This window comes from Oenanthe melanoleuca, chromosome 2, assembly GCF_029582105.1.
Source record: "Oenanthe melanoleuca isolate GR-GAL-2019-014 chromosome 2, OMel1.0, whole genome shotgun sequence".
In the NCBI taxonomy this organism is placed as follows: Eukaryota; Metazoa; Chordata; class Aves; order Passeriformes; family Muscicapidae; genus Oenanthe; species Oenanthe melanoleuca.
Window position 1 is genome coordinate 100,268,710 of NC_079335.1, and position 12,432 is coordinate 100,281,141.

Below are 12,432 nucleotides of genomic sequence, written 5' to 3' on the forward strand. Positions count from 1 at the left end.
CCCCACTGTAATTCTAGTGACTCTGTTTTATGGCCCCTATAAAATTCCAGGCGAGCTCCAGCAGCTATAGAATCAACTTTAGCTTGGAAACCACACATCTGAAAGGTACCATCTTTAGAGAAAGTTTTTGGAAACTTTTGCAGGGACTTGCAGGCATTTTTCAAACACTTTTCTTTCCTGACAGTGATATGGGCATTGAAATCACAGCAACTTCAGAGTGGAAAACTTTCATATATGACTTGACAGCTTTTTACAGCAGTGTAAAATTTACATAGTTCTTCAAAGCAGTCCCTTTTCCCAGTAAAAGCATCATTAGTATTTCTCAAAGGAAGGAGAACAGTTCCAGAAAATAACATGATTTTGGAGAATCAAATCCAGAAGTACCTGACTGATTTGGACAGAATCCAAAACTTATGTTCTTACCTGTAGATTATGCAAATTCTTCTAGATCTCCAAAAAGAAAACAAGACTTCAAGTTAATAACAATAATTTGACTGAACTAGTTGCAAGTCTAAACTTCTGATACTAAAAAGTCCTGGGCTGGGGAGGGGAGAGCATAAGGTAACCTATCTTTGTTCCCAGCTACTGCTATTTCTCATCCTGTTTTTATCTAGGAAAGGTTATTTTTGTGGTAATAGCCTCAGAAATATGCTATGTATGAGCGTACTCAAATAAGGGGCTTATACAAGGCCTGTGTATTTTCTATTACAGTGGAGGTCTTTGCTACTATTGCAGGAGTATTATTAAGCCAGGAAATAAAACAACCTGTTCCACACAGCATAAAAATTAAATTCATAATGTGAGGAGGAGGAGAGAGAGCTTTTTTCAGAATAGAAGACTTGTAAACAAAATTGTATTTGCACATACACACACACACACACACACACACACAGACACACACACACACAGAGTAATCCAGTTTCTGTTGCTATTTTGTGTGCAGCTGCAATGGGGTTATTTCTTATAGTTCCTGTTTCAGAGAGAAAACTTACTTATTCGTGTTCTAAATTTGGAGTTGTACCTTACAGAATATCTACTACAAAACATTTTTGAGAAATGAAAAGTCCTCTTCTGAGTTGAATCTTTCATCTAAAGACAACTGTACAGGGTAGGGCAAATCCAGCTTTTACACTTCTGTAAATAATGTGTAATTGTTTCTCCGTAAATCTTGCTTCAAAAATTTTCAGAAGGTGAAGGATTTTGCCCATGGGTCCTACTGCTCCAGGGCAAGTTAGGTAGTTAGCTCCCTGCTGTGGGGCTTTAAAATCTCTTTTGCACTGTTCACAAACTCACACAGTCACTGGAACAAAAGGCCTGGACCCCACCAATATATAAGAAGTGAGCACAGTTTGAAAAAAAAAAAGAAGATATGTGAAAAATTATGAAACAAAAGCAAAGTGAAAGAGGAAAACAAAAACAAACTACTCTCACTTTGTGCTTCAGACTGCCTTAGAGTAGGACTTAAGATATATGGAGAAATACATAATTAAGCAGGAGTTGTAAATGTTGATTATCTTCATTGTACGTGGTTTCACGACTGTATTTTTTGGTTGAAAATCCAGGTTGTCTTGGTTATATACAGTGTGACAATAGTAGTTCAGTAGCAGTGTCGTGAGTTTTATTCTTGGCTGATTACTTGATAAGGAAGTAACTTCAACCTTCTTCCATGTTGCAGCAAATTTCAGATGAAGGCATTGTGAAAATATGTAGAGGATGCCATAGACTGCAGTCACTCTGTGTTTCAGGCTGTAGCAACCTGACAGATGCTTCTCTCACAGCACTTGGTCTGAACTGTCCAAGGCTGAAGTGAGTATGTCATGAGTGTGTGTTATATGTCATGTTCTTACTGACCTGGTCTAAGAAATAAAAATAAGCTGTATTTGCAACCAAAACATTAAGTTAGAAGTGCATAAATTTGAGGGCTGGTCCTCTGTAGCTTCATATTAATGTAGTTCACTATATATCAGAAAAGCAAGAGTTAATATATAACAAATAAGATATGCTGAGCCCAGCAGTTCAATTCTGTGCTTCTAGCTAAATTTTTTAGTTACTAATTACAAGCGAGAAAAAAGAAGATATAAAGCCCATTACTTTTTTTAAGGCTAAAAATATCTGTGATTGTGTTGTGTCTTCTGATGTTTGTAATCTGATATGGTTTTATGTAGTCATTTGTCTTACAAAAAATAGCTAAATCATATCTGATAATTATATTGAAAGATTTTATTATAAAAGTGCATTTAATATGCTCTGCAGTACAGCCTGGTGTTCTTAAATTCATAAATAAAGTGTGCTCATGTCTTTGCAAGCATTGAGGACTGATATTTATGAGAGATGTTTTGAACAATAGGGACTTACCTGTTAAAAATAATAAAAATTTCCACATTGGTGTAATTTGTGCAAACATATATGTTATGGCAGGCTTTAAAACCGAAGCTCAGTTATGGGGAGCAGCTCCCTGGTTATGGAGACATATTGTAGAGACAGGTAATGCTTCTGATTTTAGTGTAAAGTAAGTAAAAAGATAAGATTTTTGGATGACAAATGGCCATTTATGACAGGAACATGCAGGAGTCAGAACTTGTTATCCTTAAATCACTGGTAGTGGAGGAGTGAGTAGTCCCTAAAAATTCAGGGATGCTGCATTCAAATGCCAGTATACCATATGCTGACACACAATGTTCCTTTAGCTGAATGGGTGAAAAAGAGCTTTTGTGACTGTAGAAAACCTGTCTTAAGACAATTACAGGCTGAGAGTCCCCTTTGTGTCCCTGTTCATGTTTATTAGGAGCTTAGGAGCCTTTTGGCATGCTTACTGGTGTTCCCTAGGAAGCTATGCTGTTACTGCTGGTCTTTTTCCACCATTTCTTTCATTTTCTCAATTAGCATCTCAAATGGGAAATAAAAGGATGTCTAAACTGCTGTTAGTTGTGCCGTTCTTTCCAAGGGCAGTACAAGTGCAGCAGGAATTGTTTTGACTTTGGTAGGTAAACTATCAGCCACGAGGGGGAAGGCATCTGCTGCTCTCCTCCGGTAATGAATAACAGCACAGGGAAAGAAAATGACCCTTTGCAGTGATTACTGCATGTTGGAAGGACAGAAGGTACAGCTGGTTACAGCTAGACTTTTGGAATCATGGGTGGAAAGCACTTGTTAAAAATTATGTTGGAAATCAAAGGGAAATGTAATTCCACACTTGTTCTGTACCTTCTGAATATTTCAGTGTTGAGTGTGAAAGAAAATTATGCTGCCTCTGTTGGACTTGCTGGACCTGTTAGGAAATTTTTGAGTATTTTCTATGCTGTGCTACTCTCACTTCAGGATCTTGAATGTCCTACTCTTCTGCTTTCCATTATACTGCTGCATTTCCCTGATTCATCTGTTGCCAGTCACAAATATCTTCTTGGACAAAAACTTAGGTCAAGTTTTCAGCAGACCCTTCAGCTGTATTTCTTATCTCACATCAATGTACAGATGTCTTGTCATCCCTCTTTACATCTGCTCTTTCAGGTGCTTCGTACCTTCTCTTTTTTTTCTCTTTATTATCACTTTTTAATGCTGAAATACTTAGAAGTATTTTGGCAAGGCTTGTCAAGAAGACCACCTGTGAACCATTAATGTATTTGTCTGGGTGGGACTGTTAAAGTTAGGATCATATTCTTTATAGCTCTACCGGCTGCTAATTCCACAGGAGGAGGGAATTGCTGAGTACAGAGACATTCCAGGTGTGCCCAAAAAGCAGCTGTATGCAATGAAAGCAGCTTTGAGTCTGTCTCAGAGAACATTTCTTCATAAGAGTGGAGAATCTGCTTTGGATATCATTTGCCTCACCAGTTCCTATGTTAGATACTTCTTCACAAATCACTGGATGGGAAATTTATGTCAGTTGTAACTGGAAAAAAGAAGAGCCCTCTGTATTTAAGCACAATCACTAAAACAAATGCAAAAATTATTTCCATGCTGCCCAGTGCCTTCCCACCTGTTTTTGCATTCTGGGGTCTGATTGATGCAGCATGTGTGTATACAGCTCACTCCTCGTTTCAGGAAAGCTAGAGCTGCTTATCTTTTGTTTTCTTATTGTTCTGTTTCAACTGGGTGTGCAGGAAGTAGCATCCTCACTACTTTGGATATCATTGCAAATGTCATTCCCTCTCCACCCTTTAAAGTCAGCCGTGTAATAAGATGGGCTGCATAGCAAGTGATTGATGAAAGGAGTTAGAAGGGTGACAAATGTGACCTGAATCCTGGGGAGTGTTTTGTAGTGGTGTTTTTCCTCTTCCTATTTGGTATCACAGGCAATTTTCAGAGTAGCTGAGAGTATTTTATGATAGGCTGCTAACTGTCCTTGATGGAAGGGCACAGAATTTCTGAAAGTAAGTCTGTAAAGTACGTCCCAGAGGTATCAGAGCCATATAAATTTTGGAAGAGGTGCCTGTCTTGGCTTGAGTTTCCCTCCTACTTCTGAGCCTTGTTGAAGACTGGAACTCTGAAAGTGGCTTTTCAAGCCTGTGGCTGCTTAGCTTTAAACTTGGCTGCCCTCTTGCTTTTGGCTTGGAAGAGACTGATCCAGCAAAGTCATAGTCAGAGCCCCACATCCTGTACTTCGGTGTACTTCAGTATGGCTTTTCCCTTTGCACTTTCTCTCTAGAGAAAGAATATTCTAATGACCTCCTAAACCAGTGGAAAGATCTGGAGGCCTCTCAGTATTGCCACAAAAAGGTCTTTTGTCCCTCTTTCCCTGCCTCCTCTCCGCCAGTCCTGGTATAGAAGCATTGTTTCTGTGATAAGTTGTACTTAGTATTTTGCTGCTTATCCCATGGCACTGATACATCTTGATACTTACTCCACCTCCAAAGGAAAGTGTTCATTAAAAAAGGACAAAGAAAACAAAGACAACGAATTATTAGTGGGATGGAGGCCTGTTATGCATACTAGTGGTACTATTTGGGGAGTTGACCTTTTGGGATTGTTTCTTTTTATTGTCAGTTCTGCTTCCCAGTGCCTCTTGAAAGTGTGTTAGGATTGTTACCAACAGGCCGCTGTTTTCTTTAAGGTTATGTTCATATAGTTTGTTGTTCTTACTGTGGGCTTGGGAGATTTTTAGCTCCTTGCTTTCTGGTAAACTGCTTCACTGTGCTTCATGCAGAGGCTCTGAGGGGATTTCTAGTAAGCACTTTCTCAGTTTTGTGGCTTCCCAGCAGCCTGTGTTTAGATAACAGGTTTTAGATGCAGGCTTCATCTGCGTTTTCCTTAACTCAGGGTTTATTTTCCCATATCTTTCCTCAGTTAGCACGTGAGAAAACTTGGTTACTATGCTTTTAGTGAAACAAGAGGTTAAAATTACTCTAATTGTGTATAATATTTTCCCACTAAATGTTGTGTGACTGTCAGAATCTTCTGATAAACTGGATTAAAAGTCTGGTTTTTAATTTCAAATCATGGTGAAAAGTTGTGGGGGGAGGTGTATATACACATACTTTTGCTATTGAGAACTTTTAAGTTGCAGAAGACAAGTTGTCTCTCAAATGCATTTGCTTTTCTCTATGTTAATATTTTCTTTAACATTTAAAACTTTTCCAGGATTTTGGAAGCTGCAAGATGTTCACACCTCACAGATGCTGGGTTTACCCTTCTAGCACGGGTAAGGGTCATTTCAGGAGGTTACAGCTTGCCCGGTTTCATTGCAGCTGAGCAGCTGTGAATTGATGTAGTTCTGCTGGGAAGCAGTGTGAGAAGAGGGGAGTTAAAGTGGAAAGAAGCCAGAAACCAGTGGAGGAGGGGACTAAAAAGCTATTTTATTTCTGGATTATACTTAGATCTGCAACTTGATCTGATTTGCCATCTGTCATTGCATTTTTCACTTTTTTCCTCTCTTTTTCCATTCGTTTTAATTGTTTCAATCAATTCAATACACTTAACGTAATTCTAAACTCTTCTTATGTATTCTAGCCAAATTTCCATTATATTGATGGCACAAGTATTTGTGATATTTACATCAAAAAAATCAGCATATAATATGTTGTTCTGAAGATAACTTTATATTTCAGAACACTTACATCATACATTATAAACCATAAGCACTTGTGCAGGATTTGTGCTGTAAGTATGTACAGTCAGCATATTGATGGTGTCAAATGCTTCATGTTAGACTTGTGTGCTTGCTGGTTAGGAAATCTGAACGCAAAAATTGTAAATGGGACTTATGCTGCTGATATTTCATGTGAATGAAAAGGGTGGGGGTTTTTTGTAGCCAAGTGGTTAAACAGAGTGGTTTTCTGATTGTCCAGCACTTGGTAGTCACCTCAAGCCTGCTCTTAAACCTTTTTTTCCTATTCCTGGAAAAAACAGTTTGGGAATTGAGCTGAGCTTTGACACTGTGTGGTCTGCTGCAAGGTCACAAGGTTGCATTCTTTTCTTAAAATTAGTCATGATTAGATATTGAAAGCACTTCTGAAAGCTTGCTGGGGGTCTCTCAAAATGTTGCTCCAAGAAAATTGCTTGTGTAGGTGTGATATGCAGCTTCCTTCTGCCCTTAAAGTAGACCCTTTTTTAATATTTTCAGCATTCATTGGCAAAGCAGTTTGGTTTTAAGGCTTCTTTCTAATGTATGATGATGATGAGAAATGTGCCATGGGTTTAAGTGTATTCCGGATGAGTTAGGTGCAGCTGATAAATGCAAAAGTTGTATGTGCAGATGAGTTGGCTTTAGTTCACAGGCTGTAAATACCATGGGTTTGGAGTAAGGGGGAAAGGGAAGTAGGGCTGCTGAGTACTGGTATGTTCTGTTCAAACCTTACAGGACAAGGAGGAGACATTTCACTTTGTAGGAGAAAGGCTGAAATTTAGATGTTTCAGAGGGAGGTGGGGTATTGCTTGTTAATTCGTCTATTTCTTTTAACAATTATTTTTGTCTTTTTATGATGATCAAATATTTGAAAGGATTTAGATAGTTTCCTCTTGCAAGCTGTGCTGTTCCCATATTATAAGCCCTGTGCATGATTTTATGTTGATTTATTTAATTTTTTGTTTATCTGCTCATTTTTTGTTTATTGTAGAATTGCCATGAGCTGGAAAAGATGGACTTGGAAGAGTGTGTTTTGGTGAGTTTTAATATGAAAAGGAATATTGAATGTCCAGTGCAAGAATGCAATACATTAACACCTTCGTCTAGATGTTCTTTGTTTTTTATAAATAGTGTTTTGTTTATGGTAGGAAATAAAAATAATTATTGGGAAATTCTATACAGGGAAATACTGAGAGAGTAACAGGTGATGGGTTGTTTTCCAGAAATAACAGAACCCTCATCTGGTAGAGAAAGAGATATCTTATTTGAGGATTGTCTCTTCTGCTGTCTGTTGCTTGTGTGTGATGTTTGGTTTCTTTTATTCCCAGATCACTGACAGCACACTGATACAACTTTCCATACACTGTCCTAAGCTGCAAGCGTTGGTAAGTGTAACTCCCAGTCTGTGGCCTGTGTTGCCCCAAAGGACATAACACAGACAACTCCTGCAGTACAAACCCAGGCTGTTCACTCTGTGTCTGGAAATAAGTCCTGATGTACAGTGACAGTGTGCAAAATATGTGCAAGTTTCATAAGTATTCTAAAAGCAGGACATTACTCCTAAAATATTTACATGCATTGTGTGATTAAAAAAATGTTACCAAATCAGTGGGTAATAACCAGAAAGCTTTTATTTTATGGTTAACATCCCTCATATTTGATTCCTTACATATTTGATTCAACTTAAAGTACTTAGATCCTTCATGGATATTCTCAAGTGCTCAGTGATTTTCTTAGAGAGTATGACACTTCACATCAAATAGTGAATAAACAAAACCACCCAGAGAAGATAAACATAGTCATTCTGTAAGCAGTTTTGCATGCAAGCTCTTTTTTTCAAGGACTACATTTATATAATAAATTATGGAAGGTTTCCTTGGACTTGACTTTTGAATATAATTGGAGAGGATTGAGAGTGGGCTACCCTGCTGGATTTCAAAGAACTGTTTTCTAGGGAGGGCTGACTTAGATCTTTCAGATCATCAAAACCAGTTTGAGGTAACATAAATTTGTCTGTTCTTAAGATACTTGAAAATTGCCAGTAGGAGCTTCTGTATTTCAGGCCAGTTGTCCTTTAGTGTAAATTTGTTATAACTACTCAGATCTATGTGAGAGAACAAGTATCTTTATAATCTGTTCTTAGATGGGATTAAAGGAAGGTGTTCTGCTTCCTTAATTAAATTGTTATGATTAGTGTTACTCAGTGTTACTAAGGTAGCAACATGAGGAAAGATGGCTTTTAAAAGGAGCTTGGGTTGCACTCAATGATCTTGAAGGTCTCTTCCAACCTAATGATTCTGTGATTCTTCACTATTTTATATTGTTGTTTTTTAAAATTTTTCTTTATCAACTGTCCAGCTTATTTCTGAACCATCATTCTTGATGTTAAACCAAATGAGTTGTCAGGAGATATGGAGCCATTTATATGGGACATGTTTTTGTATTGTAATACCAGTTGCAGCCAGTTCTTGCTAGAGATCTTTTGTATCAGTTCTGTCAGTGCATCAACAGAGATACCATAAAACCTCATAAATCCCAAGCATTTTTTTCTGAGCCTGCTTCTCTTTGTTGGCCTTTGTGTGTTTGCCCACAGACAGGGAAGTGTGGCATTGGTAAAACTTCACAACTTTTCTAAGTCTATATCTATATCTATATCTATATCTATATCTATATCTATATCTATATCTATATCTATATCTATCTATATCTATATCTATATCTATATCTATATCTATATCTATATCTATATCTATATCTAATATCTATATCTATATCTATAACCTGTGGGTAGGAAGGATACATACTCAGAGATTGTGTGTGAACAACAATGGCTGAGAATGACAGGAAAAGACAAGATAAGATAGGCAGGTGCCAAATGTAGTGCATAAACTAATCTTGGTGCTTCCAATGTCCTGTAAACTCTTAAGTGTATTTGCAGTTAGAACAAACATTTTGGAATTGCAGAGATCAACTTTGGATGTGCTTTTGTCATGTTTGATGACTCGGTAGATGGTGGAAATAGGCAACTCTTCAGTATCAGAGTGCTTTATTGGCTAATGTACTTAAGAAGTAATTTCTGGTTAAAGTATTTAATTTTACATTTAAATTAGTAGAGATATTGTGAAATATGATAGTACTGAAGATGAGAAGACAATTGAATTCTTCACAGCATGTGAAGTTCTCATAATATGTCCTGCCATACTTGATTTATGCACAGCATTTAGTATGTATTAACAAAAAAAATTGACCATGTATCTTTGTTCTTAAGATTTCAAACAATTGTCTTTGTAAAATTCCACATTATTAGTTAATATTAGGAAGGCTTAGGAAGTCAGAAAAATCCTACTGTTTAATATGAAGTGTGCATAATTTGGCATATTTGTTGTACAAAGTTCTACAAACTCAGCTGTACATCCTGTATTGTCCTTGCAGTACGAATACCGTGTCCCAGGAAAGCTGATTTTATAAGCTGCTTACTTGCTGGGTTGGAATACTCCTAATTAGCCAACAGCTTCACAGAACCTCCTGTCCTTCCTTGGAATAGTAGGTCTGTTATGAATGTTGGTTAACCCTGCAGCTGCTGATTGTTCTCAGGCTCTGAGCCAAACGAGGTGCTCAGAGCACGTACACAGAGGAAGGAGACACAGGAGAGAGAGCTGATGTGTTTAAAGACTTGAGAGACTGCCTGAATGGGTGTCAGGAGTTAAAACACTGTTGATATGGGCAAGCACTTCATTTCTGCTGTCTTTTGGAGACAGTTTGCCCTCATGGTGTTGCTGGCTGCTCACACTTGATGTGTAAAATTGGACCAGCGGGACCTAAAGGGAAGCTGCTGAGGTGGCTCCTGTCAGACTCCAGGGGAGATGGAGACCTGTCTCTCCCAGCCTTTCTTGGGTTACCTGTTCATTCTGCAGAGCAAAGATGAAAAAAGTTGAGGGCAAATTGTTTCAAAGAGCAGGACAGACCCCATGTGTTTGGTAGCAGGAAGCTCACGACTGTAGCTGAGGTGAAGTAAGGTTGGAAGTCCCAGTTCCTGTCAAGCTGGAATGAAAAGATGTGTTGTATCCAGAGGGGGGAAAGGCTATATATGTTAGAGTCAGGGGATTGGCAGGTGGTCCTTTTGACCACTGTTATTTGCTTGCTCTGAGTTAAAAAGTGCTTTTGGACTGCTGCAAGTGTTTCTTCATCAGTTGCTGTCTGAAAAAAACAACTTGGGGCAAGGAAATGCTACTTCAGAACTGGGCACTGTTAGGTTTAGGTACAAGTACAGGCAAAACACAGGGCTGAGCATAAAGCAGGGTGCTAGCTCAGAGCCCGGGGCAAGAGCAGTAGAGTTCACATGTCCTGCACATTTCACTGGGGAAGACTTGAGAGCATTCATTTCACTGGTGACAAAGAGTGGTTTTTTAAGCTGACTGTGAGGAATGTCTGTTTCCTGTTGTTGTCATCATCCGTGCTTCTCCAAAAGTCATGAATTCCCTAAAGAAATGAGGAGGGTGCTTTATGTGGTGCCACTGCCTGAGGTGCAACATCATTTTCCATGTTCTTGAAATTCAAGGGAGTAAAAAAATATGCTGAGGAGGAGCAGATTTTTTTGGTTTATTATCCTTACTGTTGCAGAAAAGACTGCTCCTGCAGCTGTATGAGATGTTTATTGCTCCTTGTTTGTACAGCCTGAGGTGCTAAATGTTCATGGCTTGTGTTTTTTTGAAACCATTATTTGGCAAATCAGTCCATTGTGGTTGTTCGCTATCTATGTGGACTTGCACAGGCTTGGTTCTGGTGTATGCATAAGAACGTGGCAGGCGTGAAACAGTAACCCTTGAGTAGATACTCATTGATTCCTCTATGTTCTCAATCATAATTTAAAGTTGTTTCTGGCACAGTGCTGTTTGCATTGTGTAGGACAATTGGAAAAGAATTCCCATATTCACAGAGAGCAAAGGGGCCTGTCCTGGTTTAGGGCAAATTTGGGAGGAAACCTCTGAATAATTGCCCTCAACTGGTTTGGGGAAAAAATATTCCCTCAGAGAGAAGTGGGAAAAAAACTGGTTATTTAACTGACAAAGCACTTCCCAGCACAAAAATGAACAATACTAAACAGCAAAACCTTTTGCTGCTCTGAAGGAGATGACACACTCAGAAGAGTCTCTTCCATGGGTCGCAGCTCAGCTCACTCAGTCTGTTCTCAGTCCCTCCGGTGCTGGGAAATGCCACAGCCCAGGCCAGGCCTGGTGGGCCACAGGTGTGAGCTCCCGGTGCTCCCCTGGGTTTCAGAGTAGGTTCAAACAATTCCAAGAAAAAGGAAAAGAACAGTCTGGGGGAACTCCTTTGCCTCAGCTAGCCAGAAAAACTAACTGAAACAAAAAACAAAAAGCTCTCTTCCACAGTCCACTGCAGACAACACAGTCTGAGTGAAAAATGCGGGGGAGCAAGTGCAGTCTCTGATAACAAACTCTGCACCTCTTTCTTTCCCCCTTCACTCCTGAAACCAGTCTTAAAGCTGCAGAATTCAGTATTGAACACCAGCAGATGATTTGGGGATACAAGCACCATAAAGTCACCCCAAGACAGGGCCTCAGGGTTTTGCCAGTGATGTGTTTTGGGACTCAGCTTGTTGTGAAGCAAAGTTAAAATCAAGTACAGCTGTTTTGTTAAGCAAAGCAGTTTCTTTTTTTACTCTGCTGGGTTTCAGCTGTTTGTTATTTGTAGCTGTTTAGTGACTGGAGTGAAGGAGATTGAAGAGGACTTCTGATGTCCAGAGGCTCTAATAACTTAGGACTGAGGGATATTGTTAATTGTTCGCCTCTCTCTTTTAGAGCTTATCTCACTGTGAACTGATCACTGATGATGGGATTCTTCACCTGAGCAACAGCACATGTGGGCACGAGAGGCTGCAGGTGCTGGAGCTTGATAACTGTCTCCTCATCACGGACGTGACTCTGGAACACCTGGAGAACTGCCACAACCTGGAGAGAATTGAGCTGTACGACTGTCAGCAAGTCACACGAGCTGGAATCAAACGGATCAGAGTATGTGTTTCCTGGCTTGTTCCTGTGAAAAAGCCAGAGCTGTTGGTACTGCTAGAGATTGTAGGAGTCCTACAAGTGTCCCAGGCAAGGAAGGCTGGATAAACAGTCTGACTGTCCTTCTGTTAGGTCCTCATGTGTAACTTCCTTGTATTAACAGCAATTATTGTCAGTTCTGACTCATGACATTTTGCTGTTGAAATGATGAGCTCGTCTTCTTTCTGGCTTTTTTTTTTTTCAAATACAGGCCTCTGATTTTAGGATGGTGTAGTGGCATGCTTTATCCTAAATATATTTTATATATATATATATATATATATATATATATATATCCTAAAATAT

General features: G+C 39.0%; 1 protein-coding gene across 3 annotated transcripts in view; it reads left to right on the forward strand.

Annotated features, from left to right (window-relative positions):
* The window catches only part of FBXL2 (F-box and leucine rich repeat protein 2), a 52,395-nt gene that overhangs the window by 37,439 nt on the left and 2,524 nt on the right, over positions 1-12,432 (forward strand). For all 3 annotated transcript variants that reach the window (XM_056485327.1, XM_056485328.1, XM_056485329.1), the window contains 5 exons: positions 1,676-1,806; positions 5,578-5,638; positions 7,053-7,097; positions 7,390-7,446; positions 11,881-12,093. In XM_056485327.1, the coding sequence (XP_056341302.1) occupies positions 1,676-1,806; positions 5,578-5,638; positions 7,053-7,097; positions 7,390-7,446; positions 11,881-12,093 (507 nt within the window). The remainder of the gene's footprint in view (positions 1-1,675; positions 1,807-5,577; positions 5,639-7,052; positions 7,098-7,389; positions 7,447-11,880; positions 12,094-12,432) is intronic.